Source organism: Mauremys reevesii, linkage group 19 (assembly GCF_016161935.1).
Source record: "Mauremys reevesii isolate NIE-2019 linkage group 19, ASM1616193v1, whole genome shotgun sequence".
In the NCBI taxonomy this organism is placed as follows: Eukaryota; Metazoa; Chordata; order Testudines; family Geoemydidae; genus Mauremys; species Mauremys reevesii.
The window spans coordinates 13259232-13287093 of NC_052641.1; the positions used below are offsets into that span (position 1 = coordinate 13259232).

General features: G+C 49.8%; 3 protein-coding genes across 10 annotated transcripts; 2 read left to right on the top strand and 1 right to left on the bottom strand.

The window, feature by feature from the left end:
- Positions 1 to 1626: 1626 nt before the first annotated feature.
- On the top strand, positions 1627 to 8016 carry TOR2A (torsin family 2 member A). Its single transcript, XM_039506302.1, has 5 exons — positions 1627 to 1856; positions 3329 to 3594; positions 4712 to 4887; positions 5226 to 5353; positions 6194 to 8016. Exons 1-5 carry the CDS (start codon positions 1718 to 1720, stop codon positions 6436 to 6438), a joined length of 954 nt encoding a protein of 317 aa, XP_039362236.1. The 5' UTR covers positions 1627 to 1717; the 3' UTR covers positions 6439 to 8016.
- Positions 8017 to 9128: 1112 nt separating this feature from the next.
- Positions 9129 to 21113, bottom strand: TTC16 (tetratricopeptide repeat domain 16). Of its 6 annotated transcripts, none has more exons than XM_039506289.1 (14): positions 21056 to 21113; positions 19859 to 19954; positions 18165 to 18343; positions 17208 to 17386; positions 15977 to 16067; positions 15518 to 15661; positions 14858 to 14958; positions 14629 to 14758; positions 13373 to 13587; positions 12951 to 13192; positions 11420 to 11561; positions 11131 to 11296; positions 10127 to 10269; positions 9129 to 9487 (listed from the first exon to the last, which is right to left on the bottom strand). In XM_039506289.1, exons 1-14 carry the CDS (start codon positions 21081 to 21083, stop codon positions 9298 to 9300), a joined length of 2046 nt encoding a protein of 681 aa, XP_039362223.1. In that variant the 5' UTR covers positions 21084 to 21113; the 3' UTR covers positions 9129 to 9297. The 6 variants fall into 6 exon arrangements, with proteins under 6 accessions (XP_039362223.1, XP_039362222.1, XP_039362224.1 ...); XM_039506288.1 differs by lacking the exon at positions 21056 to 21113 and adding an exon at positions 18528 to 18742 and having other exon boundaries at positions 17208 to 17382; positions 19859 to 20777; XM_039506290.1 differs by lacking the exon at positions 21056 to 21113 and adding an exon at positions 18528 to 18742 and having other exon boundaries at positions 18165 to 18252; positions 19859 to 20205.
- Positions 20290 to 27727, top strand: PTRH1 (peptidyl-tRNA hydrolase 1 homolog). Of its 3 annotated transcripts, none has more exons than XM_039506304.1 (5): positions 20290 to 20540; positions 24268 to 24487; positions 25445 to 25544; positions 26751 to 26796; positions 27470 to 27727. In XM_039506304.1, the coding sequence occupies exons 1-5, from the start codon at positions 20472 to 20474 to the stop codon at positions 27680 to 27682; spliced, it is 648 nt and encodes a 215-aa protein (XP_039362238.1). In that variant the 5' UTR covers positions 20290 to 20471; the 3' UTR covers positions 27683 to 27727. The 3 variants fall into 3 exon arrangements, with proteins under 3 accessions (XP_039362238.1, XP_039362239.1, XP_039362237.1); XM_039506305.1 differs by having other exon boundaries at positions 20290 to 20537; XM_039506303.1 differs by lacking the exon at positions 20290 to 20540 and adding an exon at positions 20551 to 20764.
- Positions 27728 to 27862: the final 135 nt, after the last annotated feature.

Genomic DNA, 27862 nt, shown 5'->3' on the forward strand with positions numbered 1-27862 from the left:
GGTGAGGTAATAGTATCTTTTACATCGCCGACCTTGTCTCTCTCATGTCTACATTACCACTCATGTCAGCAAAACTTATGTCACTTGGGCATGAAAAAAACACACCCCTGAGCAATAGAATTTTCATTGGCATAAACGGTAGCGTGCACAGCACACAGCTTCTCCCGCCGACATAGCTACCAACTATGGGGTGGTTGGGGGTGGTTTAATTATGTCCTCTCCCATTGGCATAGAGCAGCTACATGAGCTGTGCCACTGTAAGGTCTCTAGTGTAGACACAGCCTCATACCCTGGGACCAACACAGCTACAACAACACTGCAAACAACTGTCAAAGTGTCGGGGAGGGGGTAATTTACCAGTAAAAGCTGGCTGCTAAAAAGGCAACAGTCTGACACTGCCAGCCATCCGTCTGAGCTCAGGTCCCTAGAGTCCTCCCATGCCCCAAACCAGCAGGCTTGCAAGTGCTGAGGAGTGACTATGCTTGGTCCTAAGTCAAGAGGGGCATGCTCAGCAATCCTCACCAGCAACCTCCTCTGTTCAGTGCTGGGAGGATGGGGGAACAGAGAGGCTCCAGAGGGAGCTGCTTCAAACTCTCTTCTGTAATAGGAGCCTGTTTGCAATGCCAAGGCCCCCAGGTTTACAGGACAAAATGAGAGGGTGAAAATGGGGCCCGCAGGAGCGCTCCCATACCCCAAAATAGCAAACTTACCTGTGTACTAATCACCAGTTGTAAATCTAAGCGAGATCCTCACTCGTGCTATGCAGAATGCATGTCTTGGAAGACTCTGTTAGCTGCACCCATCCATGAGTGCAGCAGCTGCTGGTTCCTCCCGTACAGCTTCTATCACGTGGAGTGACTTCTCTCTAGCTCACCCCTCATTGCTGCTCCATCTCATTTCAAATCTCAGGTGAAAACCTCTCTCCTCGCCCACGTCTTAGGTTCCCACAAATGCGAGTTTGTCTGGCGGGGCAAACACGTGCATCCCAACACTGACTAAAGAGGACAACGTGACCTGGGCTCCCAGTTATTTTGAGACCCCCATGAGCCAGGCCTGAGACATTTGGACCACGCCAAATTCAGGATGATCCCAGAAACGCCCAGATCTGGTACCAAGCCACCCTGCTGCAATGCTCGCCCTCCGTTGTTGTTTACACTTTCGGGGGTAGATGCAGCGCTCGGCTGGGCACCTGTGCCCCCCAGCCAGGGAAGCCAGTGGGAATTGAAGTTGCTCATTGGGGATGCAGGGTGGATGACAGACACGAAATCAGAGGTTCTCAAACTGGGCGTCACGACCCCTCAGGGGATCGCAAGGTTACTAGGTGGGTGTCACGAGCTGTTGGCCCTGGGAGGGGCTGACAGCCCGAGCCCTGTTAAATTACCCCCCCGCCCCATTTTTAATTGATAAGGGGGGTCGCACTCAAAGCCTTGCTGCGTGAACGGGTCGCCAATACGAGGTCTGAGAATCGCTGCGCTAAAACCAGCGATGCACTGGGCAGCCCCACAGGAGGAATCTTCCCCCGGGCCCCGACTGAGGGCCCTGCTCACTGCCCCCCCGCGCCCCTCCCTGCATTCAGGCCCCACCCCCTCCGCTTTGGCTCCTCCCCCTGCCGCAGCCCCCTGAGCGCTGAGGCGGCCGCGGCTCTGGCGGTTGCTTCCCGCCCTGCCGGGAGCCGGGCCTCGCGCGGGGCAGGCTGGGACCTGTGGTCCGGGACGGGATGGGGGGCGGCTCCGTGCCGCTCCGGCTCCTGCTGCTGCTGCTGGGGGCCGCGGGCTCGGCCACCCCCTGGGACCTGCGCGCCCTGCGCTGCAGCTTCTCGGCCGCCTGCGAGTGCGACTTCCGGCCCGACGTGCGCGGTGAGCGGGGGGAGCCGGGACTCGGCGGCGCGCCCGACGGAGGGGACCGGGGGGGGGAGGGGCTCCTGAGCAGCTAGGGAAGGGGGTGGAGCGGGTCATCCCTGACTGAGGGGTCCCTGAGGGGCCAGGGAAGGGTGGTGCCTCCAGGGGCGGGGTGTTGGCTGCCCTGGGGTGCACACCCGGCTGCAGGGGCTCTTTTCGCGCACCCCTCCCCTGAGCGCCCTAGTGCTGTGTATTGAAGGAGCCTGTATGCAGAATAACGTGCAGCTGGTTGCTGCTCTGTGAGCCCCTGGTGCGGGGTGACTCGCACCCTGGGGAGACACTAGATCAGCAGGCCCCCAGCACAGATGCAGAGGGCGAGATCTCAGGGGTGAGATGATTGGATGACTGTGACGTGCGGCTCCTTTTGAGAGCATCCTTAGGCCTGGTCTACACTAAGGGGGGGGATCGAACTAAGGTACGCAAGTATTCGCGTAGCTGAACTCGAACTACCTTAGTTCGAAGTACTCACCCATCCTGACGGCGCGGGATCGAAGTCCGCGGCTCCCCCGTCGACTCCGCCACCGCCATTCGCGGTGGTGGAGTTCCGGAGTCGACGGGAGCGCGTTCGGAGTTCGATATATCGCGTCTAGATTTAGACGCGATATATCGAACTCCGAGAAGTCAAACGCTAGCTGCCGACCCGGACGGTAAGTATAGACGTACCCTTAGAGAGGTGGAAGGATGCCCCTTCTCTAAATCCCACACTAAACCAGTTCCTTCAGGGCCACAGCAATACAGATGTTCAGAAAGTGTTGCCATTTTGTGTTGACTAGAGCCTGATCCAAAGCCTGTTGGAAAGATGCCCATCTACTTCAACGGGCATTGAATAGGGACCCTGGCTCCCTGGACAGTTCCTTCCGGTCTGTTCAATGTTTCTGTTCACTCTTATTTCAAATGTCTAAAGTAATGGAGCTTCCATCTAGAGACCTTTCCTCCACCCAATATACCCTGAAAGGAAATAGTATTTCCTTTTCTTAACTGCATCCCATTACTCCCAGTTAGACTTCTTACTACCATTGTGAGGCCTGGCCTACAGCTTAAACGTTTTACCAGTATGTAAGGGGGTGGGTGGGTGGGTGTGGGTGTGTGATTTTTTTTTGCTTAAACTAGTTGTACCAGTAAAAGCTATAGAGTGAATGTGATCATACTGCAATAAAAGTGCCTTAACACTATTATAGCTTTTCAGTTCCTGGAGCACTTTTATGTTGATAAAAATGCATCCACACAGTTTTTACTATACTGGTAAAGTAAAAGACCTATACTTGTAAGCGTAGACAGGCCCTAAGCTAACTGAAGTTATCCCAAAGGAAGAAATATCCCCCAACCCAGCATCTGAGGGGAGAGGGCAGAGATGCCTTCAAATAACAGCCCAAATAACTTCCATCTCTTAATCCAACATATTCTAAATCTTGTTTTTGGATTAATTCCAGGTCTGGAGTGTGACTTGGCCCAGAACCTGGTTGGGCAGCACCTGGTGAGGCAATTGGTGGTGAAAGGAGTGAGAGAGTTTTTACAAAATCATGATCCTGTCAAACCTCTGGTAATGTCCTTCCATGGCTGGACTGGCACAGGCAAAACCTACGTGAGCTCCATGCTGGTCCGCTACTTGTTCCGAGATGGGGTCCGCAGTCCGTATGTCCACCAGTTCTCCCCAATAGTGCACTTTCCCCATGCTGAACAGATCGAGCAGTACAAGGTAAGAATGGAGGCTGCCTCTGAAAGCTAAATTACAAGACTTATTTCCTCTTATGATTATCTAGTCAGACATTGGATAAGTATTGAGACTCTTCTCCCACCTTCCAACACATACTGTAAAGTGCAATATAAGTACTTTTTGTAGCACCTCTTATCTGAAACTGTTCCAGTGCTTTCCAAACACTAATTAAGCCTGTAGGATACTATCTCAGCTTTACAGATGAGAAAACTGAGATATAGCTAGGGCAAGTGACTTGCCCAAGGTTACACAGCAAGTAAGTGGAAGAAGTGGCCATACAACCCAGTGCAACTGATTACCAGCCCTCTGCTCTAACTACTTGATTGTACTCCCATTAACCTTGGCATTGCCCAGAATCTAAAGAAATTATGCAAGAAGGTTAGCTGACAAATACTGAATGGAGCAGGATTTGGGGGTTTCTTTACACTATATTGGGAGAAAAAATTGTAGCTTTCTTGCTTCCTGAGAAGAAAAAAACTTGAGTTAAAATCCTCTGTTGGAAAAAGCGCTTCAATGAAGACTAATGCATTTCACCAGAAAGTCTGTACATTAAAATATAGCTGCAGCCTTGGTGGTATAAGCATGTGCAACTGACGTCAGAAGAGTCTCACATGCTTACAACGGAACTCAGTTTGGTTAAAGTATATTTTCCTAAGCGTCCATACTAATGGCTGGTCTCAGCACAGAGTGAAGGGAGAGAGAGTACATGTTCAGTCATTTGGGGGGTCTGACTATTAAACTTGTGGAGCTCTTGAATTTCCGTTTAATCCACTCCATATTTCTTCTTTAAATGGATTTGTATTAGTAAGACTATATTAAATTAGGCAAAATTCACCATGTTGAATTAAGAGCAAAACAGTTTACCAGGGAACCTTCACAAATGGTCGTCAGTCATGCAGTGTACAAAGTTAATCCTTCCTGCCAGGCAGAGCATCACAAGTGCTGTTCTAAGGAACAACAGCTTTTGGAGGTTGCTATTTCTGGCATTATTAGCCCAGGCTAATGTAGTTCTCATGTAAGCTTAGCTCTTTGGTAGCTCAAGCTCTTCTTACAAGTTCATGGTCCTAAGTGGCTTGGTTGGTTGGGTTTGGTTTTCCAGGAAAATCTGAAGAGTTGGATCCAGGGGAATTTGACAAACTGTGGCCGATCAGTGTTTCTCTTTGATGAGATGGATAAGATGCACCCAGGTCTGATCGATGTGATTATACCATTCCTTGGACCCTCCTGGGTTGTGTACGGAACCAACTACAGAAAAGCTATCTTCATTTTCATAAGGTAAGAAAGCTCCCTCTGCAGCAAGTATAACTGGGTTGGGAATAATTCTAATGCAATCCTACTAATTTGGTCAAATGTTGGTACGTTTCTCCCTATTTTCATCACCCAGAGCAGGTATTTTGTGTCAGATCCATGAGATCTCAACTCATTTTAGTCTGCAAAGGTACATGGTCTCATAGTGCGTTGTCTTTTCCACTATTTGGCAACCTCTGTAGCAGTCTTCATAGGCCAACTAAGACTGCTTCCATACTCACTGCAGAATGAGGCACTGCCACTGGCAGTACAATATTGAGGTCATGGGATAACTTCTGGTAATTTCTTGTCTTGGTCTTGCTCAGCAATGGAGGAGGTGAGCAAATTAATCGAATGGCACTGGATCTCTGGTATGCCCGCAAGGACCGGGAAGAGATCAGCCTGCAAGATCTGGAATCTGCAGTTTCAGAAGCTGTGTTTGAAAATCCCAATAGTAAGTCTTTCCATCAACTGGGAAAAGCTTTTCAGTGAGCATGCTCACCAGCAGGGGGAGCCATACCCTATTTCAAATAAGCCAATGATCTTTATACAGTGTTTTACAGATATGTGTCAAGCTATTATCAGTTTTCAGGGAGAAGCCTGAGGTGGAGTTAGGACCTGGATGAATTGCTTTGGCAGATGAAAGAAGTGGTTCTGCTGGTCAAGCCTACAAAAACATTACCATGCTTACCAGAGTTCCATTGGGAGAAGGGGCACCCATGACTGAACAGGAGGCAGATAGGGTAGTGGGGCCCAGTAAGAAGCTAATTATTAAGGGCCTGATCCTGAGAGGTACTGAGTACATAGAGATTTCCTTTATTTCCCTGCTTGGAAATTCTTGGGATTGGGCCTAACATAGGTTGGTATAGCTGAAGTATCAGTACAGCTGTTAAGAACCATGTATTTGGAGAACACTGGACTTGACTACTATTAGTGGACAACAGATGGACCCAGCTCCCTCAGTTGAATCTGATCTGTTGTCTCTTCTGGGTACTATGACTAGAGCCCTGAAAATCCGTGGATATCCACTTTATAGCCACAGATATCTGCATTTCCGGATGCAGTTGCATTGTTTGCCATCTTTGTGGCTCCTGGATTGGATGCAAATCCAAATTTTTGTATCCACACAGGGCTCTAATTATGACTTCCTGGAAACCAGCTCTGGTGGTGCTGGCTTTGACAGCTGATTCCTCCTAGAGGGTGGGGGCATCTCCTATGCTAACAGAGTTGAATTCCATAGAACTGAAAGAGACTCTGAAGATAAAGCTCTTTGCCTCCCATTTTTCTCCTGCAGATGGGTTTTGGAAATCTGGAATTATCGAGGAACACCTCATTGATCTCCTTGTGCCCTTTCTCCCACTAAAGCAACACCACGTGAAGCAGTGTGTGGTGAATGAACTCACCCAGCAAGGCTTAACAGTACAGCAGGACATCATTCAGGCAGTTGCTGACAGCATCCCCTACTTCCCAGATGAGGAGAGAGTGTTCTCATCAACAGGCTGCAAAACGGTGGCCTCTCGCGTCACCTTCTTCTCCTAACCTGAGAGAAGGACTCTTTCTCTAAAATAGCGCGCAGTTGAGGAGCTGGTAAGCAGCCCTTGGAGGATACGTTTACCCATATACTTGCTCAGATTCAGAGGAGCAGAATTTAAGAATACTTTAAGTTGCTGTGCCCAATAAAACAGGGATGACCAGGAAGAGCAACAGATTGTGGAACTCTGATAGGACAAGTGCTGTCACCAGCCCTCAGGCAGAGACTGCCGGATGCAATCTTGGGAACAAAGGGCACACTGACCTGATTCTAAGCACTTTATCAATCTGTTCTTTGCCCTGGTGGAGGGTGAACACAGAACAGCCAAGAATACCACCGTGATGTGTATGTGGAGTCCAAAGGGGAAGAGGCTGGGATGTATCAGTGGCTGGGAAGGGTTCTTGGCTACTGCCACCTCCCCTTGATAGCTGGAACTGTGCAGAGCTTCCCTGTTACTCTCTGGGCAGCTGTCAAGATTCTCTGGCCTAGCTCCAATGAATGATCTTCCCTGGGCTGCAGACAAGGGAGTCTCATCCTCTAGTGCTTTTTTAATGTCATTTTTAAAGATGTATTTTAATGTGAATCTCAGTATGAAGGCCCCAGTGTCCTAGAGCCTGCCATACTGCCCTGTGAACATTCTAAACAGATCGACCAGAGTCTCATCTTTAATCTCTGGGGTAAATGTTAAGAGCCAACTTTTCTCAGGTTTTCTTTCACTGTGAACAGGTGCTGGTAGGTAAGATTCTAATTGCAGTATCCCTGAGTGCATTAGCATAAGGTTGATGAGAAAGGAACGTGTGATTTCAAGGGGTGTGACCTTGAGCCAGGCCCTTAACCTTCCACCACAGAATACCAGGGCACTCCCTTTGATTCGATGGCAATTACTTGCATCCTGCCAGGGAAGAATTGGGAGCCACCCACGTCAGTCTTTCCCGATATAAAAATGGTGATTCCTACCTCACAGGGAAACCAGGTATTAACTAGTGGTTTTAACTACCAGGTATTGGTCTTGTGCTGTATTACATTGCTGGGATGAGTGTGTCTCAGCTGAGGTGTTGAGCTGCTGAACCTCTTGCATATTCTATATTGGAGGTTGTCGTTCTGATAGGACACTGCTGGGAAGCTGTTGTCCCTGGCAGAGCCAGTTTCCATTCCAATTCAGTGCCTCGGATGCAGCTTACTGTATCACAATTAAATGCTGCTGGGGGTTGGAAATAATTCATAGGAATCTACTTCCCAAAGCTCTGCTCTCACTGACCAGCACAGCACTCTTTGCCTTTTCACCATGTACCAGCTGGCTACCCAGCCTCCAGTAAGAGGAAACAGTGTAAGCTCTATCTGAGCAAACAGATTGGGGCTAGGTAGAAAATGCTCCAGGAACTCTCATGCCAGTTGCTGCAGAAAGGTCTCTTCAGTATAATATTAGAGCAACCTACACTCTGGTTGAGAAGGAGCCAGTGCTATTAACCTCTGTTCAAATCCTGCCCAGGATAGAGTTGGACCAAGATACAGATTTACAGTCAAACATTCTCCCTCTTCCAAAATGTTCATTGTTTTTAATTTAAAATAAATCTGTTGAAAAACCATGCACAAGTAGCAGTCACTTACTGGGATTCCAGCTGGCATGTTAGAAAGGAGGTATCTGTGAGCCTGCATAATGCCTTGGGACAGCTGCCTGACCTGACAAAACTAATTCAGGCAGGGACATGAAGAAATATCTATTGTCTGATGATGGAAAACAAGAGTAGTGGTCTTCCTCTGGTGTCAAAGATCAGTGAAAGGGCCATACTCAACTATAAGCAGGACCATGCATCCTCAGTGGGGGCAGCTGGCATAGGAAATGGTGAAGTCTCAGCTGCTCTCTGTCAAAGTTAAACACTAAGAGAGCACTGGCATCTGTTTTTTCTGCCACATAAAAAACTGAAGGAGTTGCTCAGGAGACCATTAAAACCACAACAGAGGGATTAGAGCAGAACAAATGTTATCTTCTACTTCACCTTACATCCAGAGAGTTAGCAGTGATATTTTCACCTTAAGAGGGAGAACCCAGTTGCCACAGTCATTTTTTCCTCCGGTTCTCATGGTCAACTTCCTCATCCGTTTTAAAACGAATTGAAACAGAAACCTTTTTGTTGTTGTTTTGGAAACCAGGTTTAGCACTCTGCTCTCCACCCAAGTCAGAGCAATTGAGGTGAGAGTTTGAGGTACAAGGGACAGGCATAACTTCACAAAACTTTCAATACATGGCATATGTAGGTCAGCCACCCAGCGTGAGTTGCATTAGATTAACAGCTCTGGTTTAAGAGTTTATCCTAATCAAAGCATTCCTCCTGCTCAGCCCGCGTTCAGATTAATGCAGTGCGCAGAGATCATTCACAGCTAGTCTGCTTTCCTGTCCAAATCTTATCACTATGTACAAACAGTTCCTTAGATGTTCACCTCTAAAGCAGCAGTGTTACAAGTTTCTTATTAATTCAGCACTCTTCTGTGGCACTAGCTTGCAGTACAGCAAAGCCTGTAAATATAGTGACTTCCTGGAAAACTGGCTAAAATTCTTGGGAGAGCTGGCTTTCCTGCTTTGGGAAGCCCACTCCTAGGCTACCTGGACAATGGCTGGGTCCACACCTTGCAGGAGGAAAGGATGTCTGTGCAGATACCAAAAAAATAAAGATGAAAAAACAGGAGGGGGCTACAGAGGAAGTGAAGCGAGAGAAGCAATATATTTATTAGAGCCGAAGTAGCAGGAAAGGAGTCTAAATGCACCTACTTTCCATTGAAACTCAGCTTAGTGTCTGTAACCCAGGCAACTCAGGTGCTGTCTCTTACATGAAGCTGGAGCAGTTTTTGTACTGACTTTTCCTGCCTTCTCACTTTTTCTCCTCCAAGCCAGGTTCACTTACTTTACTCACTGTCCTTCTGGAGACAGCTATCTGCTTGTACAGTTCATGTTCCGTGGCACAAGAGCTGATGACGCTCTCTGAATCCTGCAGGGCTCTCTCGGAATCTTCACTCTGAGCACCTGGTTCCTTTGGTTCATCCTCCAGAGCTCCAGCTGGCCTGTAGCGGCACACATAAGGCAGATAACTTACTTTGCAGATTTCAGAGTAGCAGCCGTGTTAGTCTGTATCCGCAAAAAGAACAGGAGGACTCGTGGCACCTTAGAGACTAACAAATTTATTTCAGCATAAGCTTTCGTGGGCTACAGCTCACTTCTTCGGATGTATAGAATGGAACACACAGAAAGGAAGATGATGTATGTATAAATATCTCCTGTCTGTGTGTTCCATTCTATGCATCTGAAGAAGTGAGCTGTAGCCCATGAAAGCTTATGCTGAAATAAATTACTTTGCAGAGTAGCTGCAAAAAGTGATGCATGAACAGATCCCTTCAGAGAGCATGTGATCTAGTCCTTGTCACAAGATTCACAGTCTATAGACAGATGGCAAGCTACTGTCCTTTTAGGATCACAAAGGGACAAAAAACTATCTGGAATAAACCTGTCACTCCTGCTTCCATTGAAATCAGTGCAAATTTTGTGGTTGACTTGGGTCCTGGTTGTCCTACATAACCCAAGAATAATTAACGATATAGTACTTCTAGATTCAGGAAGTGATCAGGCTTGAAAGATTTATATTTTGTAATTACTAGATCTTCAAAACAACTTTAGTAGACCTGTGCCCATTGGCTTCTCCATACCATTTGAGTTTAGCTGGGCTGTTGGAGTACGGGCAGGCTTGAAGCTTTCTTTCCAAGATTGTTTTGGCAACCTCCGCAATCTTGCTGCTAATAATATCCTGGATGGGCTGTCCTGGAAAGAGGCTGGTTACAACAGGTAGGACCTGCAGAGGGAATGAGATCGGTTGAATGGCCTGGTGTGTGCTGAAGGAAAAAGTTCTTCCTCCTTCCATCATCAGATAGGGCTGCAAGGATTAAGCTGTGCAGTTCCCATTAGAGCAGCCAAACGCTTGCATAAGTTACATAAAAAATATAGTTCTAGCATTTATGGCCAGAAGGGACAATCGGATCATCTAGTTTAACCTATATTGTCCAGGCCAATAGCCATCCTACCCCAAATACAACCACCAGAATCAGACCAGAGTATTACAGCCATGAGGCATGAGCCCCAGTGTTGTTGTTTTTTTTTTATCCAAATGAAATCTTGCTAGTGTAGGGATTCTGGTTTTAAATGTAAAGAAATATTTAATCCATCAAAATCTTTCGGGGGAGGAATGCAATTCCTGGAAACTGAAGGACTAGTGTGTACTCAACGGCATGCGGTACTTTGTTTAGTTAGCACGGTAGGTGGATGTGGGCTTTTATTTTTCCACTCAAGCCCTGGTCCTGTTGCCTGATAGCTCCTAGTCACAGGGGGCTGCATGCTCTGAAGCCAGATGCATCATGAGCAGCTTGAAAAGCTTCCTCAGGTATTTAATTTTAGCAAATAAATGCTACAAACCCCAAGCCCTAATTATTGTTATCTGTATTACCATAGTGTGAAGGAACCTTGATCCTGGACGAGGACCCCACTGTGCTTGGCACTGTACAGACACACAACAAAGACTGTCTGCTCTAAGGAGCTTGCAGTCTAAGTGTGTGTGTCCAGGAGACAGCACAAGGACTATGGGCCCAAATTAATAGGGTGTCACAGATTTTCACTACTTGGTCAGTGTCTGGCACAGGGAGTGGTGTCAGTGAGGTACCGCATCATTTTCAGGGTCCAGCAACAGAGCTATGATCACATCCTCCTTAGCACTCATCTCATCCTGCAGGAACAGGCGGCTCTTGGCCCGGTGCAGATAATAGTGTGGCAGGCGAGGGTTGCTCTCAATAGCACCAGAGAAACAGTGTACTGCCCGCTGGTACTTTCTGGGGGAAAAGATACAGGGAAACAGACGAGTCAGGTCTGCTGAATCCCCAGGCAGCATGAGCTAGGAGGGATAAGAACTCTGTCAGCTGGATGTAAGGTGGCAGTGAGCCATTCCAACATACCTCTGCTTGTGCGCCTGCAATCCTAGTTCATCCAGCAACATACCAACGCGTCTTCGCAAACTAAAGTCCATTGGACTCAATTCCAGCGCCTGCTGATAATCCGCCAAGGCAAAGGTTAGCTCTCCCAGCCTGAAGAGGCAGTCTGAAGTGGAGCACACAGATTACTTTAGCAAACAGCAAGCTCAAGTCAGTATTTGACTATCTTGGGATGTTATAGCTACTACAAAGGACAGTAATTGATGCTGTCCTGTTTGCTCTCTCTAGATCTCTCCAAGTCTATATAAAATGCTACAACAACATGTCTCCCATCCTAAAGGCTCCAAAAGCTCTGTACAAACTGTAGAAACAGAGAACAGTGCTATAGGACATCTAGATATTATTCACTGAAATGCAGCCACCTGTAGGATGGAATGCAACAGTAGTTCAACAGTGCTTAGAAACACCATGTAGCAATCAGCAAACTACAGTGGGATTTTAGGGAGGCAGAATGTAGTTTCCAATTTGGAATTAACAAGGTAACAACCTCAACTGTTGCAAAAAGTTCCATGGGATCTTTCCTGATGATAAATGGGATGAGATGGGAATGTGAGGGTCCAACCAAAGAAGGTGCTTCCAGTACCACAGGTGGGGAATGAGTCAGTGATAATCATTAACACTGAGGGTACGTCTTCACTACCGGCCGGATCGGCGGGTAGCAATCGATTTCTCGGGGATCGATATATCGCGTCTCATCTAGACGCGATATATCGATCCCCGAACACGCTCCTGTCGACTCCGAAACTCCACCAATGCGAATGGCGGTAGTGGAGTCGACATGGGGAGCCGCGGACGTCGATCCCGCACCGTGAGAACGGTAAGTAATTCGATCTAAGGTACTTCGACTTCAGCTACGCTATTCTCGTAGCTGAAGTTGCATATCTTAGATCGATTCCCCCCCCCAGTGTAGACCTGCCCTTACTAGTTACGCAGCACTTTCCATTTTCAAAGCGCTTTACAAGCATTGACTAATTAATCTTCACAACCCCCCATGCAATAGGTATTAGTTACGTTTTAAAGATGAGAAAAGCAGGGTGCAGAGAAGTTAAGCGACTTTCTGGGCATCCTGGAATGAATCAGTTACAGAATTAGGGATACAAGCCCAGAGATCTAGCTCCCAGTCCCTTACTCAGACTCCACTGCCTCCCTGGTACAGGAGAATGGGAGGAAAGATGCCACCCGCAGCACCCTTCAAGGTCTCCCATTTGAGCACTGACTATGCTTTACTTATGAGATCCAACATGATTGCATCCCAGGCAGGGTAGCTATAGGCACTGTATATACCCCACCCCACGTGTGCACTCCTACATATACAAGTACATGGTTCCACTGCTGTCAGCGCACTCACTCATGCACTCCCTTAGAACCAGAAATGTTCCTCGGGATAACTTAAGTATGTTTAGAAACAAACAGCTAAGCTGTGTCTGAGCGAGAGGCTACCCCACAGGGATACCCTCCCACAAACTCCATCGCCACCCAGGAAGAGCCTTGCTACCTCCTCTGTTGACATAGAGTCCCTTCTCGTTCTTCTCCCCTTTCAGGGCTTTGTTGAGGAGCAGCACAGCCTCTTCGAAGAAGCCCTGAGTATAGCAGTGCACTGCAAAGTCGTTGTACGTGAGCAGGAGCTGCCGTTGCGCCTCCATGGCCACAGCTCCCTCTTCTTCGCAGAGCTCTGTGGCCTTGATGTAATCATCAATGGCTGAGTTGAAGTCTTTGACCCTTCTGTGTAGAGTCCCTCTGCCACGAAGGGAGGGAGACAGGATTAGAGCCCACTGGTTAAGGAGAATTAAAATGATTGGGGCGTTCAGAACCTGGAACCAGCACCCACTGACTAGTGCAGACTCCCACTCCCCTCAATGGGTCACAGATGTGCACGCGAGCCACCTCAGTAAGGACTGGATACAATGGGGTCTCTACCTGAAGATGAAGTACCCTGCATCAAAGGGGCTGTTCTCGATGGCAAAGGTGATTTTGAGCAGGGCATCCTTCAAGTTTCCCTTCAAGGCCTTATTCAGAGCCTGGTTCTTGGCTTTCTGTGCTCGTTTCAGCAGCCTCTGCATTAGAAGCTGAGCTTCTTCGTGCCGCGGCTCCAGCGCAATGGCCTCCTGGACGTCCTGGTAACACAGGGTAGCCTGGAAACAGAGGTTAGGAGAATACTAAGAACTTGCACTCTCGTCCCTGTGTTACCAAACACTTTACAAAGGGGAACTCGGGATCATTATCCCCATTTTGCAGACAGGGGATTTGAGACACAGATTTGTCCAAGGCCACACACTGCATCGGTGGCAGAGCCGACACTAGAAACCCAGATCTCCTGACTCCCAGTCTGGTGCTTGCCCACTAGGTCACACTGGGCAGGAGGCAGTTTCTCTGATCTGTCTCATTCTGTCTATGCATTTGCCACACCGCTGTGAGAAGCTGATAAAACAGGTGACTCAATGCATTCTCCAGAATCCTATCATTCAGACCCTGGTTTCTAACTGAGGGCACCAGTTGCTTCTGCAGGTGCAGGGCAAGAAAAGTCCCATTTCTAACAGGAAATACAAAACAGAAATAAGATCTCCAGTTACTATCTCTGATCCTCTCGCGGCTGAGGGCACCTCACTTCTGCTGAGCCAAGAAATGTATGATCGCTCATAAAAGACGAGTACACTACCCACAGAGTGAGGCTCTCCTTCCATCTCTCTCCCTGCTTTCTACAAACCAAGGAGGGAGAAGGCTCCCAAATGGTGTAGAATTCCATGGCCAAACGGGAGGGGCAGGTAAGAGCCCTGCCCCAGAGGTGTGGAATCCCACAGCCGAAGAGACTGTCACCTAGAAGGGATTAAAAACAATCAGTTTCCCAAAAGGAGTGAGAGTAGCTGGAAAGGTTTAGAATCACGTCTCTTGAAACCAATTTGATGCTTTATGCTAACTGATTAACCACAAAGCAACTTCGCTCTTCTCTGTCCTTAGGAAGCAATTCCATATGAAATCCATATGCCGCCTTGCACGTATGCTGTTGCTTCCCATTACTTAGGTAACTTAACTATCAATTCAATCAGCAAAGGGTTAAGTCCCACCATTGTCCGGCAGATTGAGAACTCTGGCTATAGGCCACATGGGGACAGGAATGCCTGTCCTGTGAAAATTCCCTGCAGCCAGCACACCCTGGGCAGAGTAGGTGCCCCTACCCGACTGAAGTGCTCATGCAGCTTGGCTCTCAGGATGTACAGATCTGGGTTCTTTGAGTCTTGATCTAGCTCTTCATTGACGAGCCGAAAACAGTCCTGGTATCTGTTCAGGGCTGCGAGACAGGCAATGCTAGAAAGAGAAAGAAAGGGCACCATAAAGTACCAGTGGAGAATACAGTTGTTAGAGGGACTAGGATAAAGACATTCCCTATCGCAAACCCCAGTTTACCTCCTCCTGCGATAGAGTGAGTTGTCAGGCTGCAGCTCTGAGGCTCGAGTGAAGGACTCCAAAGCATCGCAATAGACCTCTTGGTCAAACAGACATTGGCCCTGCGGATTCAAAGCACACAGCACAGAATCAGTCTGACTCAGGCCACCTGCCCATTGCTCCAGGTTAACGAGAGAGAGGGAGAGACAGAGCCTTCTCTTTCTCTCTCTCCAATCAATCCAGGAACGGAACGCAAGTGCTGCTTAAGAGGAGATGCAGCTGCACTAAATACCACTCCCTCCTAGCTGGAGAGCACTGAGCATGCATGAACCCCAAATGGACTTTTGGCTCTTCCTGCGCTGCAAATAAGTTAGCATGTTGAGGGGAGGCCCCAGCAGACTAGCCATGAATATGAACAGTAGCAACATGAAACCTTTCAGAGGGGAAGGATTGGACAGAATCCCCTGCCCCCAAATATAAACAAGCACACAGGACTCTCCCTTGGAAATCCAAGATCATGTTGACTTCCACTTCAAGTAGCATCTCCAGATTTCCCTCAAGATCAGAGGTCAGTCCCTAGCCCCAGAGTTCTAATGTTGAGACTGAGAGATCAAGGAAAGGCGCGTGATGGGGATGAGGAAGGCTGGTGCCAGCTGGTAGGGGCTATTCTGTACCCTTCACCTGCAGGTAAATAATGAAGGCCATGCGCTCTACGTATTCTTCCTTTGCAGAGGATAAGGAATACGCCTTTCTGAGGTTCAGCACAGCAGACTGGAAATCACAGAGCTGGAGAAAGGCTTCTGCCTTCTGTACATAGAACTCCACCTGCAAATGCACCCACATCCTTCAGTCCTTTAGGATAACTTGCTTTCTTATCCTGTTTATCCTCTATCTGGACACACTGAAACTAACCCTTTGAGACTCGACACCGTAATCCCGCCCAGATAGATTCTAATATACACCAATATTCACCTCCCCAATGACATTCTTCATTTGATAATCTTGGAAATGCAAGAGCACTACAGGCTTTGTCCTTCTTGCTGAAGGACTCCATATCCTTATGCCATGCGTGGTGGGCTTGTACTTTCACCTAACGATGCCTGCTCTGCATTCCCCCTTGCCTAATCATGATCCTCTTACCTGCTGGGGGTTCAGGTTAATGGCTTTGGAATAACAAATGACAGCCTTCTCCCACTCGCCTTGGGAGAAGAACTCCTTCCCTCTCTGACAGCTGTAATGAGAAGACAGCATTGTGAGCTAATGCAGAAGCACATTTCCCCTCCCTGCAGCACAGCCCTTAGGACAGTCACAGACCCATGGGAGCCCTGACTCAGTTTCCCCACCTGTAAACTGGAGATAATTATCATATCTGCAAGGGTGTTACAGGCTTAATTCATTATTTGTTAAGCACATGGAGAGCTTTGGGTGGAAGCAGTAGAAAAGAGGGTGACTGTCTACAAGCACACTAGCCAGTGTTCTGAGCCCTCTCAAGATCAAGAAGGGGAATTTGCAGGACCACAGCTCTGCTAATTGACCAGCGCTGGCCACCTATTGATTCTGCAGCAGACTCTGGGGACCCCACTGCCCATATGCTCAGGGAGAACAGATTCTGAAATGCAGGAACTGGGGACTACCAGTAGATACTAGTAATGGGATAAAGCTGCTATCATCTCTAGGTCACTAGTTCATATCCTCCTCAGCTTGGTAGTCACTGAAGCCATCTGATGGTTGTTTGGTGGCCTCACCATGTAGAGCTGAGAGTCTGTCATGGAGGTTAGAGGACCTATGATTTTCCTAGGTTTTATCCTTCTAAGATGGGCTATGGGTGACCGTCCCTGTTCTGCCTGTCCTGATGTGAGGAAATCCAGGGACAGTCAGCACAGTGAAACATCAGACAGTCTTCCAACTGGCAGATGGCAGTTCAACTACAGCTAATCTGCCCTCACTTTCAGAAAATTACCTAGCATGGCAGCCATTTCTGGTGAAAATTCCCAGCTTAAGTTGCTAGGTCTCATTTCAGTTCAGAGAGGACTGGTAACACCATCACAGCAGGCTCTTACTGGGTCCTAGCTGGCAATCTCAGAGACACCAAGGACCAAGCAGACTGTTCAGCCTGACTGCCCTCTTGCCCACAGAAGGGAACCCTCCAGGGCAGGACTAGGGCACTATGGCTGGGCAGAGGAAGCTGCAGCCCATGCTGTACCTGTTCTGTGGATAAATCAGACCCCAGTCTCCAGGACTGTCATTCCAGGACTTTGAACCAGCAATAAGATTTTTTAAAAGTTTGTTTCCCAGCCTCCTTGCAGGACAGGGACAAGAAAGCAGGTGTTTGTAACAGTGAAAATGTAAGAAGTGTCTGCTGGGCACTCACTGCTCCTGTATCCTGTTCTGCACAATCGCTGTCGGGGACTTCACTCCGCTGGGGTCCTTGAGGTCTCGCAAAGTCTGGCTGGACCCAAAGATCTGTCGCGGGGATCTCTCCCGCAGATTCTCTTTGGACACAGCAGTCGGGAACAGTCCTTTAGTCTCTGTCTTCATCTCCAGTCCTGCCTGCAGCGAGAGGGGCTAATGGTCACTCTGCCTCTCCACCACCCTGACAGCGTCTCTGCCCTTGGCCACCTCCCCACAGCCCTAGTCCTGTGACCAGGGGCGGCTCTAGGCACCAGCGGGCCAGCGCCCCGCGCGGCGCGGCCCTGGGAGGCGCATTTGTTGAGCTTTGAGCCCGCCCCATGCCCTGCGCAGGTCACACCGGCGAGCCGGACGGACCCCTGCCCGCAGGCATGCCCGCGGGGGCGCTTTTCGCGGCTCCCGCTGAGCTCCCCCGCGCCCGCGCTGGACCGGCAGGTCCCCGGCCCCCGGGCTCCGTGGAGCCGCAGCATGCAGGGCCGAGCGGGAAGAGGGCGGGCGAGGAAGGACCCGACGCGGGGCGGGGACGGCGCGGCGGGCGCGCGCGGCGCCTGGGGCTGCGGTGAGCCGCCGCCCTGCCTGTGACCTCTGACCCCGTGACCTATGACCTGTCTCAGCTCTCTCTAACCCCATCCCAGCTCTGCACCTGGCACTCTGCCCCCCCCCCCCCACAGCTCCCTCTGACCACCTGCTCTGCATCAGTCACCCTCTGCCCCCACCCCTCTCAGCTCCCTCTACCCCCCAGCTCTGTGCCCTGTTCCACCCCTCTCAGCTCCCTCTACCCCCCAGTTCTGTGCCCTCTGCCCCCACCCCTCAGCTCCCTCTACCCCCCAGCTCTGTGCCCTCTGCCCCCACCCCCTCAGCTCCCTCTACCCCCCCAGCTCTGTGCCCTCTGACACCCAGCCCAGGCAGCAGTGCTCACTTTGCTCTGCCCAGGCTCCTCCTGCGGGGCCTTGGCCTCCATCCCAGTGGTCGTGTCCCTCGTTGCTAGGCAGGCGGTATCCAGGCAGCTGGGGGCCGAGGAGGTGGGCCCAGAGTGAGAAGGTTCTGTGGCCAGGGTGGGATCCCTCCTGCGCTCGCATGGCACCCTGTGAGCCCGGCCTGTGAGTAGGGTGACCAGATGTCCCGATTTTATAGGGACAGTCCCAATTGTTGGGTGTTTTTCTTATATAGGCTCCTATTACCCCCCACCCCCTTCCAATTTTTCACACTTGCTGTCTGGTCACCCTACCTGGGAGGGAGGGGCAGGGCTTGCAACAGACCCTCCCATGCTGAAGTCACTAACCTGGGTGATGGGCAAAATCCTGGTATCCCATCAAACTGCAGCCAGCTGGGAAGGAAGAGGCGGTGACCCTGCCCCAGAGCAGGTGGGCTTGTCTGATGAGGGGTCAGAACTCCTGGGTTCCATTTCCAGCTCTGCCACTGATTCACCATGGGCTTGTGGGCACTTGTTTTCCACTGGAGCAGACCAGACTTTTGCAGTCACCCATGTTCTCTACCCTAGGGTGACCAGTCATCCCATTATTAGGGGCTTTGTCTTATATACGGAACTATAAACATCCCCTCCCTCCAAAAAAGAGTGTCCTGATTTTTCACACCTACCAGCTGGTCACCCTACTCTACCCCCTGGGATTCTGAGACGGATTAGATGACATGATGTTAAACATACCGATGGGCATCAGGAGTCTGGTTCCACTGCCAATGCAAACATTTGAAAAATCACAAGACACCCCAAATTATGAAACTGGTTTAAAAATTAGGAGATTTTAACACTAATATATTTGGGATTCTTTGCACTTGCCTTCTGGTTTGGGGTCATTTAGAGGTCAAGTTTTCAAGCTTTTCTCCCCAAGTCTGAGGGGTGTAAGTTACTCCTTTTTCAATGAAAATTCTCAGGAAATAACCTGAGTCTGGCACTTGGGGCTTTAAGATAAACTCCAAAAATCATAGCACAAGAAAATCACAAGAGTTGCCAACTCTGAATCTTGTCTACACTAGTGCTTCCACCAACAGTGGAACTATTGTAATGGTGGCTGTATAAAAAGATAAATAGATGGCAGCTGATGGGCCATTTAGACTAGTTCTATGTCTACAGAAACCTGTTATCTCTATAATTTTCCTCCATTGCTACCACCAGAGCAGCTGTCACCAGTGGTAACAGTACATAGCAATAGTTGTAAGGGATTTCCAGGGTAGCTTTGTTAGTAACAGTGATCAGAGATCAAGGATTTTTATCCTCTAATAATACTTTGTGTTTCTCTAGCACCTTCCATTCCAAGGATCTCAAAATGGGTTGCAGATATGGTTATGGCATAAGACTGAGATTCCTAGGTTCTAGTCCTAGTTTTGCCACAGACTTCTGGTGTAACCTTGGGCAAGTCATTTAATCTCCCTGTGCTTCATTTTACCAGCTGAAGCAGGAGAATAATTTCCTACAATATTAGGTTTGGGAGTTAATTTCTTAAATGTATGTGAAGTATTTTAAGATGCTTGGTTGAAAAGAAGGGAAGTTCCATTAAAAAATATATTACTATGAATTAAACTTCACTTTACTCCTTTACATCTGTATTAACCCCATGTTACAGAAACCGAAACCAAAACACAAAGGAATGTTACCAAAACAATAGAACCCAGCAGTCCTGACTCTTAGATTCCAGCTCCTCTGTATGTTCAACAGCCACGTGGACCTGGGTTTAAAGCTGCCATTTACATCTGTGATTCAAATGGGTAAAATAATGTGAGAAGGGGAATCCCACAATGTGGATCATTACAACGTGATGTTCATCCCATAGCAGTGATGGAACTTTTTTTCTTGCCCAAACGTCAACTGTGGGAGACTTTTCGGAGGCATCCTTGTCCAGTACTAGTACCATGCAGCGTGACGGATATTGTGATACACGGCCCTCATCAGCTACAAATGCATGAAAGCTGATTACATCATGGGACAGACAGGGGGGTTGGTCTGACCTGCCAGCTTTGAGGCAGCCTGCAGGCATGATCCTGTGCCTGGTAACTCTGCCAACAAGCAAGCAGTCGAAGACCCTTGGTGCGTTACATAAGTCACCAGCTCTTCCACTCTGATCAAGGGACCAGCAAAGATTAAACGAAAGGGTCCTCATAAAGGAAACCAAGGGCAGCCGGCTTACAGAGGCTGAGCACTTCCGCCCACAAGGAAGATGGGCGCGTCTGCAGAGCACGTGGCCTGCGCCCTTCCTGCACCATAATCAAAATGGCATCGCCCATCAAACCACGTGGTGTGAATCCCTTCTGCCCGCAAACAAGATGGCACTGCCACGTGGTAGGGGCCGGTCTTTGTGATTGGTCGCAGTGGCCGTGACGCTTTAGAAGCGGAGAGGCTGCTGCTGCTAAGGGCTGCTTGTGCCCCGAGGTCTCAGCGGCGCCCACTCGGCCGGGGGAAAGAGGGGGATGCTGCGGCCGCTGCCCAAGCGCCTCGGGAGGTTACTGAGCCGCATCATGAGCCACCGCGAGGCTGATCCGCGCGCCGCCGGGAAGCGGGTCCTGGTAGAGTGGGCGGAGGGAACACTTCCGGGGTCACCGGGGGAGAGCGGGCGCGGGAGGAGGGTTCACTTCCTGGTCACGGGGGGGCGGGGTCAAGGAAAGGCAGCAGGTCCCCTGGGGGAGCCACGAGCTGGGGGCGCCAGCGAAACGGGGCTCGGGCCCCTGGGGAGCAGACAGCCTGGAGCCTGAGTGCTGAGCCCTTGGGTACCCCGTGCCTGGGCTCAGCTGGAGCAGGGTTCCCCACCTTCTTCTTGCTGAACCCCCCCCCCACGCTATAGAAGCTCCACGGCCCACCTGTGCCACAACAATTGTTCTTCTCCATATAAAATCTGCAGCTGCATTAAGGGGTAGGAAGCAGGGCAGTTGCCTGGGGGCCCACGGCATAAAGGGCACCATGAAACATCAGTTGTCAGGCTTCAGCCCCAGCTGCTGGAGCTCAGGGCCCCGGGCTGCAGTCCTGCATGCTGGGGCTTCAGCTTTCTGCCCTGGGTCTAGTGAGTCTAACACCAGCCATGCTTGGCGGATGCCCTAAAACCAGCTTGCAGCCCCCCAGGGGGCCCCTGACCCCTGGTTGAAAACTACTGTGCTGGAGGATGTTAGCATGGACCAGCCCAGCCCTTTAAGGTCCCCAACCTGCAGGAGAAATAGCTCTGGTCATCGCTAGCCCGTGGGCCTGCTTGTTGGAAGGCCGGTTTTCTGTTCCACATACTGTCCCTTGTTGAAATGGAGAAAGTACACTCAGATCTGAAGTGTCGTGAAACACCCAGTAAGCTCTGTGCTTGGGGGGAGGAGGAGAGGGAGAGCATCAGTGCACAGGTCACAAGATTGTACCAATTTGCTGACAGCAGTTTCAGATGTGTGACCCTGAGTGCCAACTCGCTGCATCTGTTTGCATATAGACATGCCTTTAATTCTAAAACCATGATTCAGAACTGTATTTGAGTGGAACAAAATCGAAGTTAACAAATAGCATAATCCAGTCATAAATTCAGCCTCTTTGTGACTCTGTAGGCTATGTACTTCATAGGAGCAATCCCATCTCTTGAACCTTCCTCCCTTTGACACTTATATGACTAATGAGAACATTCACAGTGACAGTGGATAAGATAAAATATGCAAGGGGAGTGACAATTCAAGGCCAAAGCCAATGTTTGACAGGTTAAGAAGAAATTTCCCCCATGATCAGGTTATTTTCTAGTTGCCCACTATTACAAGGACGTTGATGTCTTATTCTGAAGTATGGGGTATGAGCCCCATAAGCAGCAGTATACTGATCAAGAGAGGGATCACAAGTCTGATCTATTTTGGCAATTTTTATGTTCCCTCCAGCTATCCCACAACACTCACGCTACTTGGTTCCCAAAATAATTAATTTTGCTGCCCATGGATGATAGATTCACAACCAATGTTCTAATAAACTAATAATGAACAGAAAACAAACAAGACTCAGGCCTGCTACCCCACACTTCCATCTATATCTCCTGGTAATCTTTATACCTCTTCCTTTCACAACTGCATTAACCTTTGCAAATATCTCATAATCAAATGTGATAGTGTCACTATCCAATGTCATTGTATGGAAGTGCACCATACTTGCCTCTCCAACTACCACCCTTTCTCTTTCATCTCTCAACTCATTGAATGCACTGTTTACAGTTCCTCCCCTCCAATCCCATCCAGACCTTCTCCAGTCCAGGTTCTGTACCTTGCACTCCACTGAAACTACTCTCACCAAAGCCTTTAATGACCGCTATCTAGCCAAAGTTCAGAACCAGTACTACATCCTCATTGACCTGTCATCTGCCTGTCAGCCAGGATGTTGGAATCTTCTCCTCTCTTGGCTTGTCTGACTCCATCCACTCCTGGTTCTCCTCCTAGATCTGTAATTGGTCCTTCAGCGTGTCCTTTGGAGGATCTTCCTCATCCCTCGCTCCTTCTGTGGGTGTCCTTGGTCCCCTTCTCATCTCTGCGTAATCTCATCTGTGAACACAAATTCAGCTACCAGCTCTACACTGAGGACTCCCAGATCTACTTTTCTACTCCAGACCCGTCTTCTCTCCAAACTAAAATCTCATCCTGACTCGGACATCTGGTGGATATCTAGCTCAAGCTCAACACGGCTAAACAGAGTTCTGAATCTTTCCCCACAAGCCCTCCCCACCATCTCCTTTCTTGATCACGGTGGACACTACCACCATCCTGACTGTCACTTAGGTCCATAATCCAGGTGCCATCTTTGACTCTGACCTCTCAGTCCTCACATCCAGGCTGTCTAAGTCTTGCCAATTCTTGCTGCATAACATCTCTCATACATAGCCTTTCCTATCCATCCACACACACAAAACTGTTGTCCAGGCTTTCCTCGTTGCATTTAAATTACTGCAATATCCTTCTCTCTGGCTTTGACAAATACAATCTTGCCCCACTCATAACTGTTCAGAATGCTGCTGCAAAGATCATTTTCTTAGTCCGTCACTTTGACTACATCACTCCTGGCTTTGAATCTTCCTATTCTCTCTCTCTCTTCAAACATAAGCTGCTCGTCTTCAAACATAAGCTGTTCGTCTTCACTTTCAAGGCCCTTCATGGCCTATCCTGTCTCCTTCACTATGGAGATGTTGACTCCCACCTCTGATCGGCCCATGGTGCCAGCCTATCGCCCGCTTTCTCCTATGCTGTGCCAAACGCTTAGGAGACGCCCCCGATAAACATCCACAAAGCTACCTCATTATCCACATGCAAATCCCTCCTTAAATCTTTCCTTTTCCTTGATGCCTAAAAAATACTGGATATCATCTCATTGTTTTCTTGTACTCTACCCATCTGACTGTATCATCTGTTTGTGAACTCTTTGGGATAGGGACTTGTTTGCACAGCACCTAGCACAATGGGATCTTGGTCCTTCCCTAGGGCCCCTCGGCACTACAGTCAGACAAGTATGTTGCCATTTTTTCTCCTTGAAAATGATCTTATGACGCTGTGATTTCACAGCTGGAACTCACCTTCTCTGGATTATGCTCTTTGCTCTGCCAACTGCAATTACCTAAGTAAGGGACTTTGTCTCCCCCATGTACAGATAAGAAATCACAGGACAGATACAGCTCTTAGTCATCCTGTGGCTTCTTATTCCTGGAGACGGGAGGTACAGCTGGAATGAGTGGGGGGCCAGGGATCACCTAGGTCACTAAGATCATTTGAGCATCTCACTCAGTCTCAGCACTAAACCCATCTCAGTTCTGTTTAACAGGAGAGGGACAGGCCCTTGTACCTGCAGAGTCTGCCCTACAGTAATCAACAATGGACATGGTGATTGTCTTGCTGCTTCTGAAGGGAAGCAGCTGGTTTTGCTGGGTGAATTTCCTGCCCTGGTAGTGAAAGGAGCAGGGCTGCAGGGAGGGCAGATATGATCCTCACTACACCACAAGGGCTGGCTCCAGTGACTCCGTGTGGTTGGATGCTGATGTAGAGTGTGTCCTGGTAACACTTGCTGCTGGTCCTCTTTGCAGGTGGCAGGGCTGGGGAATTATGGGCTGCGAGGAACCCGTCATAATGTGGGCATGGCGGTGCTCAATCAGCTGGCCCAGAAGTTGAAAGTCGCTGACCAGTGGAAAGCGGACAGACGCTGCTGTGCAGACGTGACCATCACTAATGTGGAGGAAGCAGAGCTGGTGCTGATGAAACCTCGGCGGCTCATGAACATCAATGGACTCAGTGTAGCAAGCGCTGGTGAGTGACTCCGAACACCTCCAATAGCCAGCTGAGCAACGCACACAACTGTAGCCTTCCAGGGACCTTTGGGCTTCACCTTTCATCTTCTTAACCACAGGGGACCACTCAGGGCTGTAAGCAACAAGTCTGAAATACCTGCCCTGGAACTACAGGGCCCACTCCTGCCAAGGTCAGTCTCCTTTTTCTTTTCCATGGAGACAACGATGTAACAACTCGGAGGCCTCTTAGGACTTCCTTGTTGTTCCATGGCCATTCAGGCAGCATGACAATAAGAGTAGACCAAGCTTAAGAAACTATCGCTTGAGCTCAAGGAGAATATCCATTTCCAGTATAGGGCTTATGACACACAGTTGACCATATCCAGTTCTATCCACTAGAGGGCGGTGCACACACTCTCCTAAACCCATTACTAATTTTTCACACCACCCTTGGGAGGTGCAAAAGATTAACTGAGTTCCACGCAGTTTGCCATTTTGGCATGTCTAAGAAAAAACAGGTGGCAGGGTTCGGAACCAAGGTCCTGAGGGCTCTGCATGGACATCAGAAATCCCAGGGCAGTTTTCAGAACAGCCAGGCTTTTCCCTGGCGTGCTGGGCTACGAGTTCCGCTCCTCACACTGTTGCATAGCCTGCTGCAAGCTAGTTGGCTACGACCTTCCAGGCTGCTGTGTTTCAGTGGGGTGGACTGTAAAGTACTTTTGGCCAAAAGACAGTAACGGCGTAGAGCAGTATCATGTGGTGCAGACATCAGACAGCTCCAGTGACAGCGTGTGCAGCTCGTTTGCCAGCATGGCTGATAGTGCATTCCTGAGGTTAAAAGTTCTCTTAGCCCTGCTATGCACTTCCTGCTCTCCACTGACGCCTGCAGTGTCCTTCTTTAGGTCCCCAAGGCTGTGGGATGGTGCCAGATGGATTTAATTTCTCCTCAGTTCTTGTGCATTGTTTCTTTCTCAAGCTGAAACTTACAACCTCGGGGTAGAAGACATTTACCTGGTGCACGACGACCTGGACAAGCCTCTGGGGAAGATGGCGATAAAGCTGGGAGGCAGCGCAAGGTACGAAGGGAAAGGCCCTGTGGAAAATGACTTTGAAAAATTTGCTTGAGCTGCATCTTACTTTGTGCGTTTTAACAGGGGCATTTGGGGCTGTGACTGTCCCATTTCCACCCCCCAGGACTGCAGAGGTGGCAGCAGATCGGTGGCAGAATCTTTCTAAGCTGTGGTCACTTCTGTAGTGCTTTACAAGCTTTAACTGACATCGGTTTACCCTGCAGTCTGCCCAACCTCCTGCCGTCTCCAGTTCAAAGCACCAGTTAAACCAGAGATATTTCAATACATTGGGATGGCCTCAATTTGTGGACTCTGGCACTAGGTGTGCAGGAAACAACTGGTGCCCAGGCTGCTGGCAGTGACTGCCCAGAGTGGTGTTAGGCAGCCTCCTTGAGTCACACGTATCCTAGTGTAATTGACACTTGAGATCTAACAGAACCAAGACCTGTGTTTGTGGGGACAGTGACATTTGATTGAAGAGTGACCTTTCTGAATCAGTTATATTAGCCACACACTTTTCCCTGGGGGTCTCCTCTCTTACTACCACATGTTCCATACCTGGCTGTGTTCAGGCCTACCCAATGCAGACACCGTGTGCAGTGTATACTCCCTTCTCCAGCAGTTGAAAGCATTGAGTGCCAGAGCCCCTGCTGGGGAGTTCAGTGCAGGGCAAGGGACGCTGTGTGTCTGCACACCCATATCCCTAGCCAAGCACCCTCTTTGGCAATGCCCTGTGGCAGTGGGTCACCCAGGGGGTTTGGCCTAGATCAGAGGCTGCTGCATGTAAGTGAGGCCTGCTCTGAGTATGGGACTGGGAATCATGAGCTCCTCTCCGACGCCGATTGCCCCACAGGCCATGGGTGTGTCACTTAGGGACTGATATTTCAGAAGCTCTGAGCGCAGAACTCCAGGTGCAGTTACTGGGAGCTGCTGGTGCTCAGCAGTCAAGCCTGCCTGGGGCCTCCTCTGTACAACTTTGCATCAGTTTCCCAGTGTGGAAACTCAGATGTTGCTTTGAGTGACTTGTGCTTGTGTCTAAACCAGAATAAGCTAAACCGTCCTAGGCTGCTCTGCTTTGCACCAGGCTTGGGAGCAGGGATCAGTTACTGTTCGTACAGAGCAAAGAGGAGGGAGAGGTTAGTGTGAATCCCATGGATGATCCCTCTGGGGTTCTCACCTACTCTGACGGCTGGTTTGTCTTGTTTTCTTTAGGGGGCATAACGGGGTCCGTTCCTGCATCAGCTCCCTGCACTCGGATGTAAGTCGGCCTTGCAGGGTAAAGAGCTCTATCATGCACACATCTTAGTGCATATGTAAAGCACCATCTCTCCCAAGCCCCAGAGCCCCCGGGGAGCCACCCCCAAGGCCTTAGCCTCCCCTTGTGTTTGTGTTAGCAGACTTGGACCTTCATCCCCCGCCCAGCCCTTCTCACATGCAAGGCTTGTTTCTGACTCGTCCATGAGCCCAGACGTGGAAGTAGTTACCTAAAGTGGAACCACATGGCCTGGCTGGGAGCTCAGCCCACCAACTTAACGGCATTTGTTGGACAAAACTCTTTCCAAGCTCATGTCAGCTGGAGCCCAGCCTGAACTCAGCTACAGCACAGAAAGAGCAGGACACAAGCCCAGCTCCCCCACGGCTGCTGATCTCTGCCGTGTGGGGCTCAGGGCTCTAGTGAGGCACTTACACCCCACCCCCTTTCACCCCACAGGCTCCCCCTTTGACTGGTCCCTGGCTAACCAGGGTCTCAAGACTCCCCTGCCCTCCAGCCCCACCTCAGAGCCTCCAGTATCTGCTTTGGCTCCAGGCTGTGCCAAGCATGTTTAGCCCTTTGTAGCGACTGCCACGGTGTACCGAGAGCCCAGCTCAGGAGCGGGTGGCGATGGGGAGAGGACACACAGCACACCCTGCATCCCCTTCTCTCCCTGCAGTGCATGGTGCGGCTCAGGGTCGGCATCGGCCGGCCGGTGGGGGAAGCCCTGGTGGAGCGCTACGTGCTGGGCCGGTTCACCAGCGCTGAGCACGAGGTCCTGCAGCGCGTCCTGGAGCAGGCGGCCGACCTCCTGCTGGAACACATCCTGCAGAGGAGCAGCGGCAAGGACCACACGCCCCCTGGCGGCAAGGGGGACCGGACACCTCATTAACCCTTTGAGCCGGGGGAGTTTTTATGAATATGGTGCCGATGGAAAGCAGTGGTCCTGGACTCCTTCATGGGCCTCTGGGCACAGCTGCCGGGGTGGGCTGGGGGAGCTAAGCAGAGAGCACTGCCCCCACAAGCTGTGCTGTGCAGGGGCAGGGGTCAAGGGAATGAAACTGGTGGGGGA